Raw genomic sequence first — 16,596 nt, 5'->3', positions numbered from 1 at the left:
ATCTGCTATTTTTCAATAGCTAAATTATAACACAATGTTTAAAACACCAAAAGGGGTTCCCGCCCAAAATGGGTTAACTGTCCTTTTGCGCAGATCACGCAAACCTCAGCAAAAAGAAAAGGACAATATCGATGGCCTCCAACTGTACGGTAGGCAAGAGGCAGTGGTGCTGATGTTGTGTTGAGTGAAGCGCTATGACACTATCCCTTTCTTATGAACGATTAATGACACGTAAATGGCTTTTGTAACTGCAGATTTTATTGTGTAACAAGCATACAAGTTATCAGCTTGCTCTACATTGCCGGGGTTATTTCTCTGACAACACACCATTTTGATCAGCTTGTTCAGGTTTCTGTACCCAGGAGTTGTAGCGTGGGTGAAATCTCTCTCTCTCTCTGCCTGGCCACCTCTCCCATTATGAAAGCACTTTTTATGGAAGGGGTTCTCAAACTTCTTCATGTCAAGGACCCCCAATTGATATTTATTTGGCCGCAGACCCCCCCATCTGTAAATGTTTTGTGCCAGGGACCTCCAGAAGAAAACATTTGTGTTAAAAAGTTCTAAATGATAGATAAAAAAAGCACATAATAGGACAGCAAGCTCTCAGCGCAGCATGAAGTGACACAATGTCAGCTTGTACATCTGCATTTGAATAGCCAACATATGGAAAATTAACTACTTTTGCTGAGGACCCCTGGGGGTCCCCGGACCCCACTTTGAGAGACGGACATCTTTTTATTCATAATGGTGGGTATACTTACCCCTGTAGAGTTTTGCGGCCCTATGATCAGTTTGGATGAACTTGCTGTGCTCAGCAGTCTAGCCGCTTGGCACAGAGGAGCAGATAATTATGCTGCATGAGCAACAGTTTTGGGAAGCGAAGAAAAACACTCTCCATGATTAATTTGATCCAATTCCATTCAACTACGTCACTGTACAGTACTATAAACATCTACTAGTTTCTAACAGAAAACAGTAATTCTAAGTAACCACCACACCTGCTGCTAACTCTACGTTAATTAACTGTGTTAACTAGGCAGGCAGGCAGGCGCTGGCTCGAGGTACTCGTGCAGTGGTGCACATTAATTTTGATTAATTCTACCCCATAGTGTGCGTGTGTTTGTGCATTCGTGCACAAACACAAATGTATCAATTTCCTCTATAAGTGTAACAGGGTGGACATGTTATGCTTTACCACATCAGTAACCCTAAAACATTGGCTACTTTCTGAAGTCATGATGTTTTTTTTGTTTTGTTTTTTTACTTTATTTACCCAGGGTAGTAGCTGAGCACAAGTGCTCATTTTCAGCAACGCCCTGCACATAGAAACAGACAGACACACACATTAAAACCTGGGAGCTGACCAGTACAACCACAGTCTTATACTGTTGGCCCCTAAGCAGCTCCACTGGAGCAGTTGGGGGTTCAGTGCCTTGCTCAAGGGCACTTCAGCGGTGTTGGATGAGTGATGATCAATCACTTCCCGACCCAGATTTTTCCTGCCCGTCCAGGGAATCGAACCGGCAACCTTTCGGCAACAAGGGCGCTCCTCTAACCCTTAAGCCATCACTGCGCCTGTGGCTAGAGAAATAGTCAGGCGGACATTTACAGGTGGAGTTGTAAAGTCAGGGACAAACATTGATTTCAAGATTTTAAGCATAAATAAAATAAATAAATACATGAATGCAACACAATTAATAACATTTGGTGAGAAGCATTAGAACTACTATATAATAAGAATTTTAAATTTAGATTTAGTTTGAATTTGATTAATTATATTTGTAACTGAAGCTGAATAAACTTGATGGGGGACATGGCATTTTAGCATAGGCCCAAAACCAACCAGACAGACCAGCATCAGTCTTTCCCTGTGTGAAGTGCGGAAGGGAGTGCAAATCCCGCATTGGTCTACTCAGACACACTGAACGCTGCACCAAAAGCACGGATGCCAATGAAAAAGAAAATGATGACTCAAATCAAAGATTATTTTATATTTATTTCATTCTGAGGTACAAATATTTTTTTCTATGGTAGAAAAGATTTAATTGTATAATAAGCTTTTTGGAATGAGTGTTTTTGCTTATTTTACACAAGATATGCTGTATTCTGAGGACAAATGGCACCGAATACTTCAACACCATTGAGCATCTGTTGGTGACCCAATATTAACCATTTACTGTAAGACCTGAGACCGATTCTACAAATCCCCCACCCCCCTATGTTTGTGCCAGGGACCCCCAGAAGAGAAGATTTGTTAAACAATTCAAAAATTATTCCAAAAATATTCAAACAAGATTTTATTTTTTTATGTTCAAAATACGAGCTCACAGCGTGGCATTAATCTACTATCTTTGGGAACCACAGTTCTAAATCCTAGAGTTATCTGAAAAACATAATTGCTATATACTTGCAATATAAGCCAACAATAGCTGATCTACAGGCTCATTGTGAGCTTGTAGATCATCAATGTTTGCTTTATTTTGACCATTATGACATGCCAAGAACAGGGACACTAGGGTTCATGTGGTTCTGGAGAGGAGGTGTAGAGTTCAGTTTTCTCTGAGCTCAACTGTCTTTCTGCTTCACAGTTCCTGTTGCTGATCTTCTCATGCCTGAGGAAGGCTGCGTGGGACTATGGACGTCTGGCTCTACTGGTGGAGAATGACAGGTGAAAGTTCCACTAACTCACCCTAAACACATCATGCACACACTACTGGTTTCAGAGCAGTGTAATTCAAGATGGAGTAGAAATTCTCATTTAGAAGAATGCTGACACCACAGCCTCTAGCTCCCTCTTCTGGTACTAAATGGTACTGCAGAGGCAAATGGTAATGGACTTTGGTCATGTGTCAATTCATGTCGGATCCAAATGGAACCTTATGAGTCTCTAGTTTTGTGTAGTTAAGTATACGGTTCAGAAATACAACGCATATTGGACACGCATACAGTGTATGTGAGGAGGTATCAAAATAAACTCCAGCTCACTCAGCTTCATGGATCCGCAGTCATTTCAACCTGACCTGAAGCCCCTCCTCTACAATAAGAATATGAGCTTGATTAATTCTTCCTGACTAGTATAGCAGCTCTATCCCAGGGTACCAAGCATCTGCAGGTTTTGCCAAGCAGGTGTCATTTGCACTGATTGAATTAGTCTGTTTTAGTCTGTGCCAGCACTGCAGAATGTCTGGGGTGCTGGCACAGAGGGAAATATTTTCAAACCCCATCATAACTGTTTTGTATTGGATTCAAACGGCTCAGCAGCACCATAACGTTTGATTTCTTCTGATCACAGTAGGTGTTATTACAGTATCCCTCAAGTCGTCTTCTCTCTCTGTAGGACCAGATTCAATAATATTGCAGTGCCAATCTTTTCAGATTTAGTTTGCAGAGCTATGCTCAGTAGGCGTGGTGCCGCAGGAAGAGTGATGGATGATTTAAGCAGTCCCACTGGGCTTAATTACACCCTGTGCTGGTTGTGACTATACACCTGTTGTGCATCAAGCCAATCGATGCACACATACCGGTACGCACGCACACATCTTTCCTTCAGCAGCACGAGGGTGTACAGTACACTTCCTTTTATATTTGTATTGATAAACAAATGCCATTTGCCACAACAATATATATATATACTTTGGGCATATTATATATATATTTATATATATATATATATATATATATATATATATATATATATATATATATATATATTTGTTTTTTGGGCAAGATTTGCGCCACATTTTCACGATTTTTCAAACATAGCAGATGTGCAAGCTCGTAGCGTGGCACTCGGTAACCCAGAAAGCCGTCCTGACTCCTGAATGGGTTAATGTTCTCTTTTTTTAATGTCTTTTGTCTGCCCAGGTCGGACTGGTTCTCAATTAACATACTGTACATACCTACATGGTTGAATAAAGCCTAAACTTTTTTGTTTGTTCTTGTAACTCTTGTATTGCTTAATTGTCTGTTTGCTCTCCACTTCAGTCTCACATCTCTGTTTTATGGAGAGCCGAGCGAGAAGGAGAAGTCTCCTTCTGAGTCCAGCCCTTCTGACTCAGAGACCAAGGATATGGTAAGTTAGCCGCAATTTGCAACACTATTTTTTTTATAATGGGACATGAGTTGCAACACCCTCCATTGACAGCCAATCCATCCAAATAGAAAAGTCCAATCTGCTTGTATTAAACAAAGTTAAACTCACCACAATTGCAGCTGTAAGGCAAGCTGAATTATTCTTTCAATCTGCAAAGCACTTGTTTCATAAAAATCCACTGCAGAAATGTTACAAGCTACTTTCTGTCAAGAACTTTCATGCAGGTGATTATTTTTCTAATTGGATGAATGGGCTGTCAATGGAGGGTCTAGATTCAACTCATTGTAAAAAATCTAGTGTTGCAAATTGCAGCTAATGGTAAGTATGGCATGATTTGGCATAATAGCATTTCAGCTCAGACACATTCTGGAAGGGCACGGGTCTTCAACTTTTCAAAGGCCATGGTAAATGTAAAACAACAACAACACACACTTCAACACCAATTATGAGGATTCGGTGTACGGAACTGTACAGTAGTGTTTGGAATGGTCACCCGATGGCAAGCATTACTTCCACATTCTTCTTTTTCTTGTTATCTTTGAGCACACACAAATAAATCCAAATCAACTTGTTTAGTTGATTTGAAGTGCTAGACATTATTACCACTGTCTGGTGGTAATAGGTGTAGGCACACCTACATTTCAATGCACCCACTCGCATGTGATGAATACAACCATATTTTTTATAAATAATAATCATCATCATAATGCATGTTGTAAAATTGGACACCATATGGAAGTTGCAAGGTGATTTTTGCATGTAAGAAGTATCAAGTACATAAACAACCTGCTCTAACCCTCACCCCACCCCCATGTGGTCCGTTTTAGCTCCTACATGCTCCAACGAGCTCTGCAGTGGCTTTAAATGGAGTGAAATGAGCAGTAAAATGTCTATTTGTCGACCCTTGCAGAAGAAAAGTCTATAACCTGACTCAGCTGACCTATCTATGACAGACACCTGTGTGACAAGAGTGATGTCATTCCGTCTGTGTTTATAGACTGCAGTCATTGCCTAATGCCTACACACAGTAAAGTAGTTACAGCCTCAGGCTAGACCTATTAAAACTCCTCATTTTTGTCTTGTTTTTATTAAAGTGTTCGATGCAAGCTAGTAGCCAGATGTGCTGTGCGCTGACTTCCATACGGATGGGACATATGTAATTTATTGACTTTATTAAGCTCTCCATTGAATGTTTCATGTCATGACTTCTCTTTCAGGGTTTCTGCTCTTGGCTTGCGTCACTTTACCATATGAAGTAAGTACACCAAGTACTACTTTTTAACTGGTTCATCCCTCCACCTCCTCCTAATTCTCATCGTTTTATTGGCCCGCTCTCTTTTAAAGTTGATGTCATCATCAAACGTAACCTCTCACGTTATCCCTCATTAAGCACCAAAAACAAACGAGTCTGGGCTCATGCGACCAGACCGTGGTTCCCCACTGAAAATTTGAACTCGCTCAAGTCTGACTGCACTCAACTGATTTAGCCCCGTAAAAAAGTCACTTCCCCCTGTGTCCATGGTTTCTGTAGTATTATGGTGGAGTGTGGGTGCTTCTGTTTTTAGATGTCATGTTAGTGGCTCAGCCTGGGATCCCTGGAAAAGTGCAAACCCACACTGTGTGTGTGTGTGTGTGTGTGTGTGTGTGTGTGTGTGTGTGTGTGTGATCTCGATGTGTGGGCTGCCATGGCAGCAGCTAGCATCTCCTGTATTTTTATTTGATTTTTTTATGACACTGGTTTCCTGAAACTGGGCTGTCCAGGGCAACCACACAACACCAGCTTAGCTGTGACTCAGCTTTACTCACGTTGGGGTGTTGAGCTGTAGACCCAATTGTCTTGGTGGCAGACCGACCCTTGCCCTGTGTACCCTTGGGTACTAAGACCCATCATTACATTTACCCCAAGCACTCCTCATTCCTTCTCATACCTTCTTGTAACATATTATTGTATAGGTGTTAGTGATACTATGCAGATCTATGTTGGTTACTTTGTTCTCATTTTGTTATTTAGATTTGTTTTGCTTGACCTCTAATGTTATTTAGAGAGCAAGTCATTTAGACTTTGATTTTTACCCGGTATCCTAGACTCTTTGAAGCACTACATTTTTATTTTGCTATTAACTACTGTGTTTTACACACACACACACACACACACACACACACACACACACACACACACACACACACACACACACACACACACACACACACACACACACACACACACACACAACTGTATGCTTCCTGTCTCTGCAGAGACGAGGAGATCCGCAGTAAATGTGGCATTGATGCGGTCACATACCTGTCCTTCCAGCGCCACATCATCCTGCTCATGGCGGTGGTTTGCCTGCTGTCTTTGGCCGTCATCCTGCCTGTCAACCTTTCTGGGAACCTCCTGGGTAATTTGGGGCTTTGCGTTGAGGCCCGGTCCACTGTCTGAAGGCCCGGGGATATCCTTAACCTGAGGCCCGGTCCACTGTCTGAAGGCCCGGGGATATCCTTAACCTGAGGCCCGGTCCACTGTCTGAAGGCCCGGGGATATCCTTAATCTCAGGACAGCGTTGAGGCCCGGTCCACTGTCTGAAGGCCCGGGGATATCCTTAACCTCAGGACAGCCATGAGGCCCGGTCCACTGTCTGAAGGCCCGGGGATATCCTTAACCTCAGGACAGCCATGAGGCCCGGTCCACTGTCTGAAGGCCCGGGGATATCCTTAACCTCAGGACAGCCACGAGGCCCGGTCCACTGTCTGAAGGCCCGGGGATATCCTTAACCTCAGGACAGAGGCCCGGTCCACTGTCTGAAGGCCCGGGGATATCCTTAACCTCAGGACAGCCGTGCAGGGCACCTTACTGGGAAACTGGCCAGGCCACACAGAAAGACAGACACACACACGCACGCACGCACACAAGCAAGCACATACACACAGACCGATGTTATTTTAGTTCACTGGAGGTAAAACCAAGACTAAAACTAGCGTGTGTGAGAAAAGTAGAGCTACACGGAAACTACCTCCTATATGAACTGAAGATGACCCGACCTTGACACACATACACACACACACACACACACACACACACACACACACACACACACACACACACACACACACACACACACACACACACACATGTTATTTTAGTTCACTGGAGGTAAAACCAAGACTAAAACTACTTATTACAAAAGTGTGTGTGAGAAATGTAGAGATTTAGCCTACTGAAACAACTTTTCCATTGATTGATTGTACAGTTGACACAGAGTACAGTCAAACACTCAGTCCAAAAGGGATAGCACCAAAAAAAACATATAGAGTTCCATTGAACTCTATATGAACTGAACAAAATATATATACGAGAATGATGACCATATCATCACACACACACACACACACACACACATTCTGCACTTCTAAACACAGCACTTTGACACTCAGAGGTAGCACTTATGGAACACTGGCATTTACTGTAATCAAGCCCTACCTTGGAACAGGAATCGGCAACAACTTTCCCTTAACACACATGTAGGTGGCAGAGGTCGAGACATGATGCACCAGACCATCTGCTAAATAGCAACAGAAATGTAATTGTCAGTTTTGTGCTTTTTCTGTAACAGACATTGAGTAAAGTCTTGATTTACTGCATACACCAGTGTTCAGTGCACTGAAAAGCTCACAATGCAGTAAGAGCGTTGAGCTCGTATGTTGGCACGCAACTACGTTTAAATCGGGCGTAATTCATGCCAAAAGGAATGCAGACCACAGACTACACTATAGGGCCATTATGGGGTCTATAAGGAGCAGGGTTTTCCACAGCCAGTTTATTGGTGTTGGCTGTCATCTTACAGGCCAGTGTGTCACCCTGTTGTAAAAAAGAAAACAACAGCAACATACTTATAGCGGTAACCATGGAAACATTAAACAAAGGGTGCCCAAACTAAAATATTGCAGTGAGGCGTGACTGCAATGTTTGAATTTAGTGTGAAGTGTCTTGTCAAGCAGCTTCATTAAGTTGGGTGGAGAACATTATTTTCTGAAAAGTATTGCCTCATTCTTCTTACCTCATCTGAAACTCATAGTGTCAATGTCATATCTCATTATACCGACAGACGACAGTACAGAAACGTTCGGAAGAACAACACTGGCTAACATTAGCTCAAGGTAAGCCTGAATGAAAATAAGGCTAAATGTCATGAATCGTCTCAGAACTGTGAACGAGCAGAGACGGTACAGATAGAATGTTCCTCTCTTCGTAGGGACAGCTTTCTGTGGCTTCACAGCATCTTGGCACTTGTCTACTTCATCATCACTATGCTGTGCATGGCCCACCACTCCTCAAAGCTGGAGTACAGCGAAGACGAAAAGGTCTGTCACCATAACATTGACGATGTTCACACCACAGCCATCTTGCTCTTTCTTGATACCCAACGAGTATGAAGTAAGAGCAAAATACCCATGGAATTAATGTGTGTAATGTAATAAAGATGGGGGTGTGGTTCCTCATCTCATCTGAAAGTGTGTTAACCCATTTACTGTAGACCTGAGGCCGATTTAAAAAAAATGGCTTCTAAATCAGACCAAAAATGATATGTAATTGGCCGCCGACCCCCATCTGAAAATATGTTGTTCCAGGGGCCTCCCAGAAGCAAAGATTTGAGTTAAAAACGTTCGCTCTGAAAGAATATTTATTCAAAGATTTGTGCCACATTTTCACGATTTAAAAAAAATAGCAGATCTACAAGCTCGTAGCGCAGCGTAAGTTGCCACATTTGCAGACATGCTTGATTACATTTCCAGAGCAGTGTCACAGTTTTCACAAGAAAAAATATTATATATATATATATATATATATATATATATATATATATAAAATAACAGGACATAACATATGCAGTTGCTAATTAAAGGCAATACAGTATGAACTGTGGTGGTGTTTTGTGATCTGTTGCAGGTGGCTAGAACACTCATGATCACCTCCATACCCAGAGAAATCTCAGATCCAGGACACATCACCAAACACTTTCAGTGAGCATACATTACATTATGTTTATTGTTTGATTTTGTTTATATTTGCATGTGTATTCTGTTGACTTCATGAACAAACTGATAGTTTACTTACAAAAAACAACAACCAAATGACATAATCTCCGTCGGACCTATAGATAATAAATAAATCATTCCATTCCATCAAACACTGCTGTTATAGTTATATTCATCCATGTTGTTCTCACGACTCGAGGGAGATTATGTTCTGTTCTGTACTGATGAACAGTGAAGTGTTCTAGTAACATTGTGAATGCTATGAAACATGCAGGGTTAGTAACGATGTTCTGTTCTGTACTTACATAAAACATGCAGGGTTAAGGGCCGTTCACATCAAGCATTATAACAATAACTATAAATATGCAGTATACCGTTCACACCACAAGTACAAAAAAGATATCGTTTCGGTCCAAAACTGTTACTTTTTAGGATTCCAATAAAACAAATGGAAAAAGTAGCAGATTGACAAGCTCAAAACCGCAAAAGTCGCTTCGTGCCGCGTTTCGAGCTTGTAGATCTGCTACTTTAGATACTTGTGTGCCGCTGTAGTATGATCAAGTAGGACATTGTGACTGACTGTGTTTCCCTCCTCCACCAGTGAGGCCTACCCCAGCTGCACCGTCACCGATATCCGTTTCTGCTTCGACGTGCAAAAGCTGATGACCCTCGACTTGGAGAGGTACAGTAATGCCTGCTGCATAGAATGCCTGGTCAGCATTGGGGTGGGTTGTGTCATATTTACTCTGGTAACTGTGTGCATTTTGCAGGCGGAAGGCAATGAAAGGAAGGCTGTATTTCGCCACCAAAGCCCAGCAGGACGGGAAGATCATGATTAAGACTCACCCATGTGCTCAGATATTCTGCTGTGATGTCTGCGGCTTTGAGCAGGTACTGTAACTGTTGCAGATGGCCATGTACAATGCCATCTACAACATGTAGTGCATTGTTGCTTGCAGTTCTACTACATTTCCACTGGATGGCACTGCAATCCAGATTTACATGAGAGGGCCAACAATCTGACTACTCTGAGGCATCAAACTGACTGTGAAAGTCGACATGAGGAAAATAATTGACTCTTTCTCTGCAGGTGGATGCAGAACAGTACTACAGTGAGCTAGAAGAGAAACTGACTGATGAATTTAACGCTGAGAAGAATCGCATCTCCCTGAAGAGGCTGGGGATAGCCTTTGTTACTTTCCGAGATGAGAGGATGACGGCTGTGTGAGTAACATATGAAGATGAAAATGCACATTGGTAAAGTGACAGCCCACCACCGCAGAGGTTGCGGGTTCAAATCCACCGTGGTGCATCCGACTTTGCACAAACACAATTGGCCTGTGTTCGAGGGAGGGAAGCTGGGCGGGGTGGGTGATATTGGTCACTGCGCAGGCTGGGGCGGCACGTGTTAGCGGGAAGTGTTGGGCGGGGAGTAGGACTAAGGTGCACTATCTTGTGCCCCGGCCTTATCCCTAAACTTATTAGCCATATTTTACCAAAATGTTTTTCAAAATAGTAAAAAATGGCATCAAAGTTTAGGGATAAGGTGTAAGGCAAGATAGGGCCCAATATCCTCCTGGTGGGGGCTCATCAGTGGCAGCTGAGTCGGTAGGATACAAGAGCAGTGACAACACACAGATGTGAGGAATCAATTGGCATAACGAGTAAATTGAGGAGAAAAAAAAACTAAGAACAAAATAAATCGCAATAATTCAGACAATTAATGGAAAGTGAATTGAACTACAAAGAGTGTACATTCTTCGCGTTTCAATTAACACTGACAATTTTGCTGTGTACATTTTGTATTTTAATACACATGAAAAAATAACTGCATGTTTAATGACCTCTTGACTTTAGACGTTGCACATGTTTGTATCTCTATTCTCCAGCATTGTAAAGGACTACAGCCGTGTCCGCTGCCGCCGCAGACCCCAGCAGTCCAGCATCACCACGGTGGTCCAGTCTCACAGCTGGGGGGTGGACTACGCTCCCGCCCCCAATGACATCATCTGGTCAGTATTGACAACAGAGGAAGACGCAGTTCTTTCCACTGTCTTTTTCTTTCCGTTATTTCCAGTATGGAAAGTAGTCGGGCAGGAGAAACAATACAATACATAAGATACAGTACAGCAGTGAGTGAATTCCAGGTACGGATGTCTCGTGTGTCTCTGTAAACCGTCCGTGTGTGCATTTTTGGCATCTCCGCCTGTTGTGTTTTGCCTTGAAGCTGCTGTCCGTACGTTTTATGTAGCTCTCCCGAGAGAGAGGGGTAATTGCAACGCTTAACACCCGGGATATGAACTCGGGTTGAGAGGCAGTCCCTGCTTGGCCAGGCGAGATATTGGGCCTGTGAGCTTCAGGCGGGTCTACCTGTCAACCAGTACTGTAGGTGTCCTACCTACCTGACACAAAGTGCTACGTTCTACGGAAGGGTAGGGAGACCAGACCACCTCCAACCACTGCACATGAACTAGTTATATTGTATATTATTAACCCATTGACACCGAGAAAGCATCTGTGTCATATAGCAGAAAAATGGCATGACATTATATACATGTAACATGCTCATAGCATGTCACTTAATACAGCAGACCCACTGAGATTATGTAACAAGTGAGTGATGCATATGTATAGGAGATTAACCAAAGAAACTGTTTATGCTTCATGCCGTGTGTGTGTGTGTGTGTGTGCGTGTGCGCGCTTCATGCTGTGTTTGCACATGTGCAACTATTATTCCTTCATTAAAATGATGCGCTGGAGGGTGTTGTACCCGACCTGTTCTCCGGTGCAGTGGAGCACTCTCGCTGCCTCCCACACAAGAAGACGGCTGGGCTCATGGACTTTATGTAGGCGTCTAATTGGGGCTTATTATATCAATATTTGCATGTTAGGGAGCATGCACTTTAAAGCGAGCATCTTGTTGAGTTAAGGGAATGCTCCACTGTCTATAATCTGTTGACGTACAGTATAGTCCATTTATGACAATCTGTTGGCTAATGCAAAACAACTATTTTTATGTTATGAGCAATAGCGGCTCAGAAAATGGTCACATTCTGAAGATGACACTTCTATCCTACAATTCCCAGAATTCACTGTGAAGACATTTTATTTCCTGCCTCGACCATACAGATAAAAAACAACAAACTGCAGTGTATTCCTTCTTGACCTATACGTACCTTTCGCTTTAAGGCTAGCTATTTCAGTGTCATCTTTTAAATCACTTTTTAGAACATATTTGTACACTAAAGTTTTATCTCGTTTTACTCGTTTATCATGTCCATTTATGTATATGCTTGTATATGCATTGATTTTGGTTTTATTATTTGTCTTATACTGTTTGTTTTATGCATTGCATTTGATTGTTGTTTTATCCATATGGGTCAAATCAAATCACTTTGTAGTTTTCGAAAAGCGCTTTATAAATAGTTTATTATTATTATTATTCATTTACAGTATGTGCCCTTCTGTTTCTAGGGAAAACCTGTCGGTGTGCGGCTCTCGCTGGTGGCTTCGCTGTGTCCTTCTCAACATCCTACTCTTCCTCCTGTTGTTCTTCCTCACCACACCCGCCATCATCGTCAACACTATAGACAAGTTCAACGTCACCAGCCCTGTGGACAGCCTTCGGGTCAGTTGGTTATAGAGTCAAACTGTATGCAAGTGGTATTTTCTGGGATGTTACACGTGTTACTATGTTAGCCGTGTTAACAACTATGTTATAACTAACCATGTTATAACTAATATGCTTATGACTTTGAAGGGGCACTATAATGTTATCAAGGTGATATATTTTGCGATTTTATTTTCTTATAAGCAAAAAGAAAGAACAGGGATTTACATTTGTCACACTCACTGTAACATCCAACAGCATGGCACTACTACTTGTGCAATCTGAGGTACATAAAGTAATTCATCTCTAACATAAATATATCAAATACTGATAGTGTTTTTGAGAATTGGTTCTCATACCCCTAGGCCCTAGCAGTTTGCTGCATGTGTCTCTGACAGTGATGTCATTGGAGTAAACTCCAAATCTGTGACTCCAAGTATCTGGGACAGACGCTCAAGAAACATATTTAAGTGGAATGGTTATTGTGAAAAATATACCATTGGAAAAATTATATGAAGAAATAACTTTTGTTTAAGTGAAAATGTTACATTATATGACTTTAATGTAATGGCCATAGACTGTATGAGCTTGCCACACAGAAGAATGCGTCATGGGAATAAATATTGTTGTTTCTAGAGACTATAATAACTATAATAGATTGTCCCTCCGTGCTTCAACTCAATTAAATGATGTTCTTCACATTCTTCCGTACTGTTTGGTCTCCATACAGAACCCAGTCATTACTCAGTTCCTCCCTACCCTCCTCCTCTGGGCGTTCTCCGTGCTCCTGCCCTTCATCGTTTACTACTCTGCCTTCTTTGAATGCCACTGGACCAGGTAGTCAGAAACCACTGTTAACAATTCACTCTCTCTCCCCAGCATCTCTCTCTGCCTTCTGAAATAGAAATATCTGTTCCTCGCTCCTCAAAATTCATAGTTCAAATGTTTGTCTCAGTTATTCCGCTCAACTGCCCCCCCCCCCCCCCCTTCTCTCTCTCTCTCTCTCTCTCTCTCTGTCAGTCTCCTAGCATTATTATTATTCTGTGCAGGTTGTCATAGAGATGTGCATGTGGGGATAATGATATGCACAGTAGTCTACTAGTCGCCATGCACTGAAGGAGCAGAACAACTGTGAGGAGACAACCTCAGCACCCAGCATCTCTGAGCACCCTTTCCTTACCTAACCACCCCCACAAATGTGCTGTGCAAGCACAATGTATGAAGCTTAATGCAAATCAACCGTTTGTTTACTGGTGTAAAAACTACAGTATAGCTTAATTGTGCTAATTTTCCCAGCTAAAAAGCCCCTGAGTTGACTTGTGATTACAACACATACTGTGTACAGTAGGCTTATATAAAGTAGGAGGTGTATAGTTAGCATTAAGTGTGCAAGGATGCATGTTTTTCTATGAATCCTCCTCACTGATTGGTTGTATTTGTATTACAGAACGGGTGAGAACCAGATAACGATGCACAAGTGCTTCTTATTGCTGGTGTTCATGGTGATCATCCTTCCATCGCTTGGCCTGTCCAGGTACAACTAGTTCCTCTAGTTAGGCTTTGTATTGTTGTTCTTATAGCACTGCAGTAGTAGAAGTACTGTAATAGTTGACATACAAGTCATTCGCTAAATGTTTCACTCTACTTTAGGACTATGTTCCAACTTTAGTTGTTAAAAGTATGTGGAAACAATTAAAGAGCAAAAAAAAAAATGCATTTCAGAATCAATCCAAACTCTTAAGGGCATATCTGTTCATATTCATATTGGGGATTTGGGGTAATGTCATGATTGGTTTCCAAAGCAGTAGGTAGCCTACTGTAGATGTGTTAGTGGCCATACTCGCCCCCTTTCTAACAATAACAACTACCTTGCATTTAGAAATCCCTGATCAGTAGGTGGAGGTAGAAGTAGACGTAGTAGTAGTAGTAGTAGTAGTAGTAGTAGAAGCAGTAGTAGTAGTAGTAGTAGTAGTAGTAGTAGTAGTAGAAGCAGTAGTAGTAGTAGTAGAAGCAGTAATAGTAGTAGTAGTAGAAGCAGTAATAGTAGTAGTAGAAGCAGTAGTAGTAGTAGTAGTAGTAGAAGCATTAGTAATAGTAGTAGTAGTAGTAGAAGCAGTAATAGTAGTAGTAGTAGAAGCAGTAGTAGTAGTAGTAGAAGCAGTAATAGTAGTAGTAGTAGTAGTAGTAGTAGTAGAAGCAGTAGTAGAAGCAGTAATAGTAGTAGCAGCAGCACTCCTTGGCATACAGTATATTGTCTTTATTATTGTCTTAACTCTGTAAATATTGTATTCTGTCTGTAGCTTGGATCTGTTCTTCAGATGGCTCTTTGATGTCAATTTCTTGGAAGAGAAGGAAGTCAAATTCCAGTAAGACTACATTATTTATCAGGGATAAACATCTCATCTTCTTATACAGTATACTGTACTAGCAACTAAACAGACACTTAAATTGAAAGCGAATAATCTCTGTGTGCTGTAGGTGTGTGTTTCTTCCTGACAATGGGGCCTTCTTTGTAAACTACGTGATCACATCCAGTCTGATTGGCACAGCCATGGAGCTGCTCCGTATCCCGGCTCTGATGGTGTACGCGCTCCGCCTCTGTTTCGCCAAGTCCCAGGCTGAACGCATTCACGTCAAGCGGGTCGGCCAACCATTTCACACTTATCTCACTGTTTTCATGTGGGGGCTGCGATGGAATGCTGTCTATTGACCGAACACAGTGCTGCGGTTCATACTGTTGCTGTTATGTAACAAATATTCATGCCGAGATTGCTCTCTGTCATATTGGTTATTATGTCTGTGTTTTCCCCTGCAGAACCAGGCTTACGAGTTCCAGTTTGGTCTGCAGTACGCCTGGACCATGTGTATTGTTTCTGTCAGTATGACCTACAGCATCACATGTCCCATGATCATGCCCTTCGGTGAGCATATACCCACTGTGTGCACTGTGCACCTTTGCACATTGGTGTGTGTGCGTGTGTGTGTGCGTGCGTGCGTGCGTGCGTGCGTGCGTGCGTGCGTGCGTGCGTGCGTCTCTCCTAACACTGTAACCTCCCTCACCTCTGTTGCCTGCCAGCCGGGTGCAGACTGTGCGAATGTGTTGCCGTAGTCCCAGACGCTCAGACACAGTGAGTTGCGAGCCAGACACCCACTCCACTCCTGTCTCTGCCCAGAGCTCAACAAGCTGCAATTCACTACACTGCCCTCAGATAGTCAAGCACAGCCACAGCACGCTCTGCTGCCCCTGGTGTTTCACTGTGTGTTCCCCACATTTAAGAGAGTATGCGTGCGTTTTCCTGGCATAGGCAACAGTACATTTTTGGACATATTTGGGATACCTAACCAGCTGGTTGGTGAAACATGTCCCCAATCTGATTTTACTCCACCGCCAGTCAAATTCCAGTAAGAATCCTCCAGTTACGGTTTGGCATGCATTTAGGGTAAGGGTTAAGGTTAGTTTGTTGTGGTTATGGTTAATGTTCGGCTAAAGGTTAACCCCATCTGTGACCTCCCCCGGCTTTTTCAGAAAGCTTTAACACAGAAAATGACGTGATCCTGATGTGACAGAGGCGGTAACAAAACCACAAACCACGCCGTCTTCACTGCAGACATCTCAATGAACTTATTCCTTTACATTTTTGATACATTATTTTGAAATGGGTCAAAAATACAGTTTCTTCCGGCACCTCCTCTTCTGGATGGCAACGTTATATGACCAGGAAGCTACTGTAGGTAGGTTAGGATCAGAGTTGGGTTTAAAGTTAAATGGGTCATAGTTAAGATTAGGATAAAGGGATATGAAATGAAAATGCAATGTCCACAAAAGTTTGCGAAACCTTGCGTGTGTGTGTGTGTGTGT

At 42.4% G+C, this 16,596-nt stretch overlaps 1 protein-coding gene across 2 annotated transcripts in view; it reads left to right on the top strand.

Annotated features, from left to right (window-relative positions):
- tmem63c (transmembrane protein 63C) overlaps positions 1–16,596 on the top strand; it is a 45,633-nt gene that overhangs the window by 19,247 nt on the left and 9,790 nt on the right. For both annotated transcript variants that reach the window (XR_013792195.1, XM_079527229.1), the window contains exons 3-19: positions 2,589–2,668; positions 3,985–4,072; positions 5,311–5,348; positions 6,350–6,492; positions 8,197–8,248; positions 8,344–8,452; positions 9,039–9,112; positions 9,729–9,809; positions 9,898–10,018; positions 10,218–10,351; positions 11,017–11,139; positions 12,602–12,755; positions 13,468–13,574; positions 14,185–14,271; positions 15,038–15,103; positions 15,216–15,378; positions 15,553–15,658. Coding sequence is in view for 1 of the 2 variants with exons in the window: in XM_079527229.1 (XP_079383355.1) it covers positions 2,589–2,668; positions 3,985–4,072; positions 5,311–5,348; positions 6,350–6,492; positions 8,197–8,248; positions 8,344–8,452; positions 9,039–9,112; positions 9,729–9,809; positions 9,898–10,018; positions 10,218–10,351; positions 11,017–11,139; positions 12,602–12,755; positions 13,468–13,574; positions 14,185–14,271; positions 15,038–15,103; positions 15,216–15,378; positions 15,553–15,658 (1,726 nt within the window). In the remaining variant the exon portion in view is untranslated. The remainder of the gene's footprint in view (positions 1–2,588; positions 2,669–3,984; positions 4,073–5,310; positions 5,349–6,349; positions 6,493–8,196; positions 8,249–8,343; positions 8,453–9,038; positions 9,113–9,728; positions 9,810–9,897; positions 10,019–10,217; positions 10,352–11,016; positions 11,140–12,601; positions 12,756–13,467; positions 13,575–14,184; positions 14,272–15,037; positions 15,104–15,215; positions 15,379–15,552; positions 15,659–16,596) is intronic.

This window comes from Electrona antarctica (genome assembly GCF_951216825.1).
Source record: "Electrona antarctica genome assembly, chromosome: 18".
NCBI lineage: Eukaryota > Metazoa > Chordata > Actinopteri > Myctophiformes > Myctophidae > Electrona > Electrona antarctica.
The sequence above is the reverse complement of the archived record's forward strand: the minus strand, read 5'-3'. Positions and strand labels throughout refer to the sequence as shown.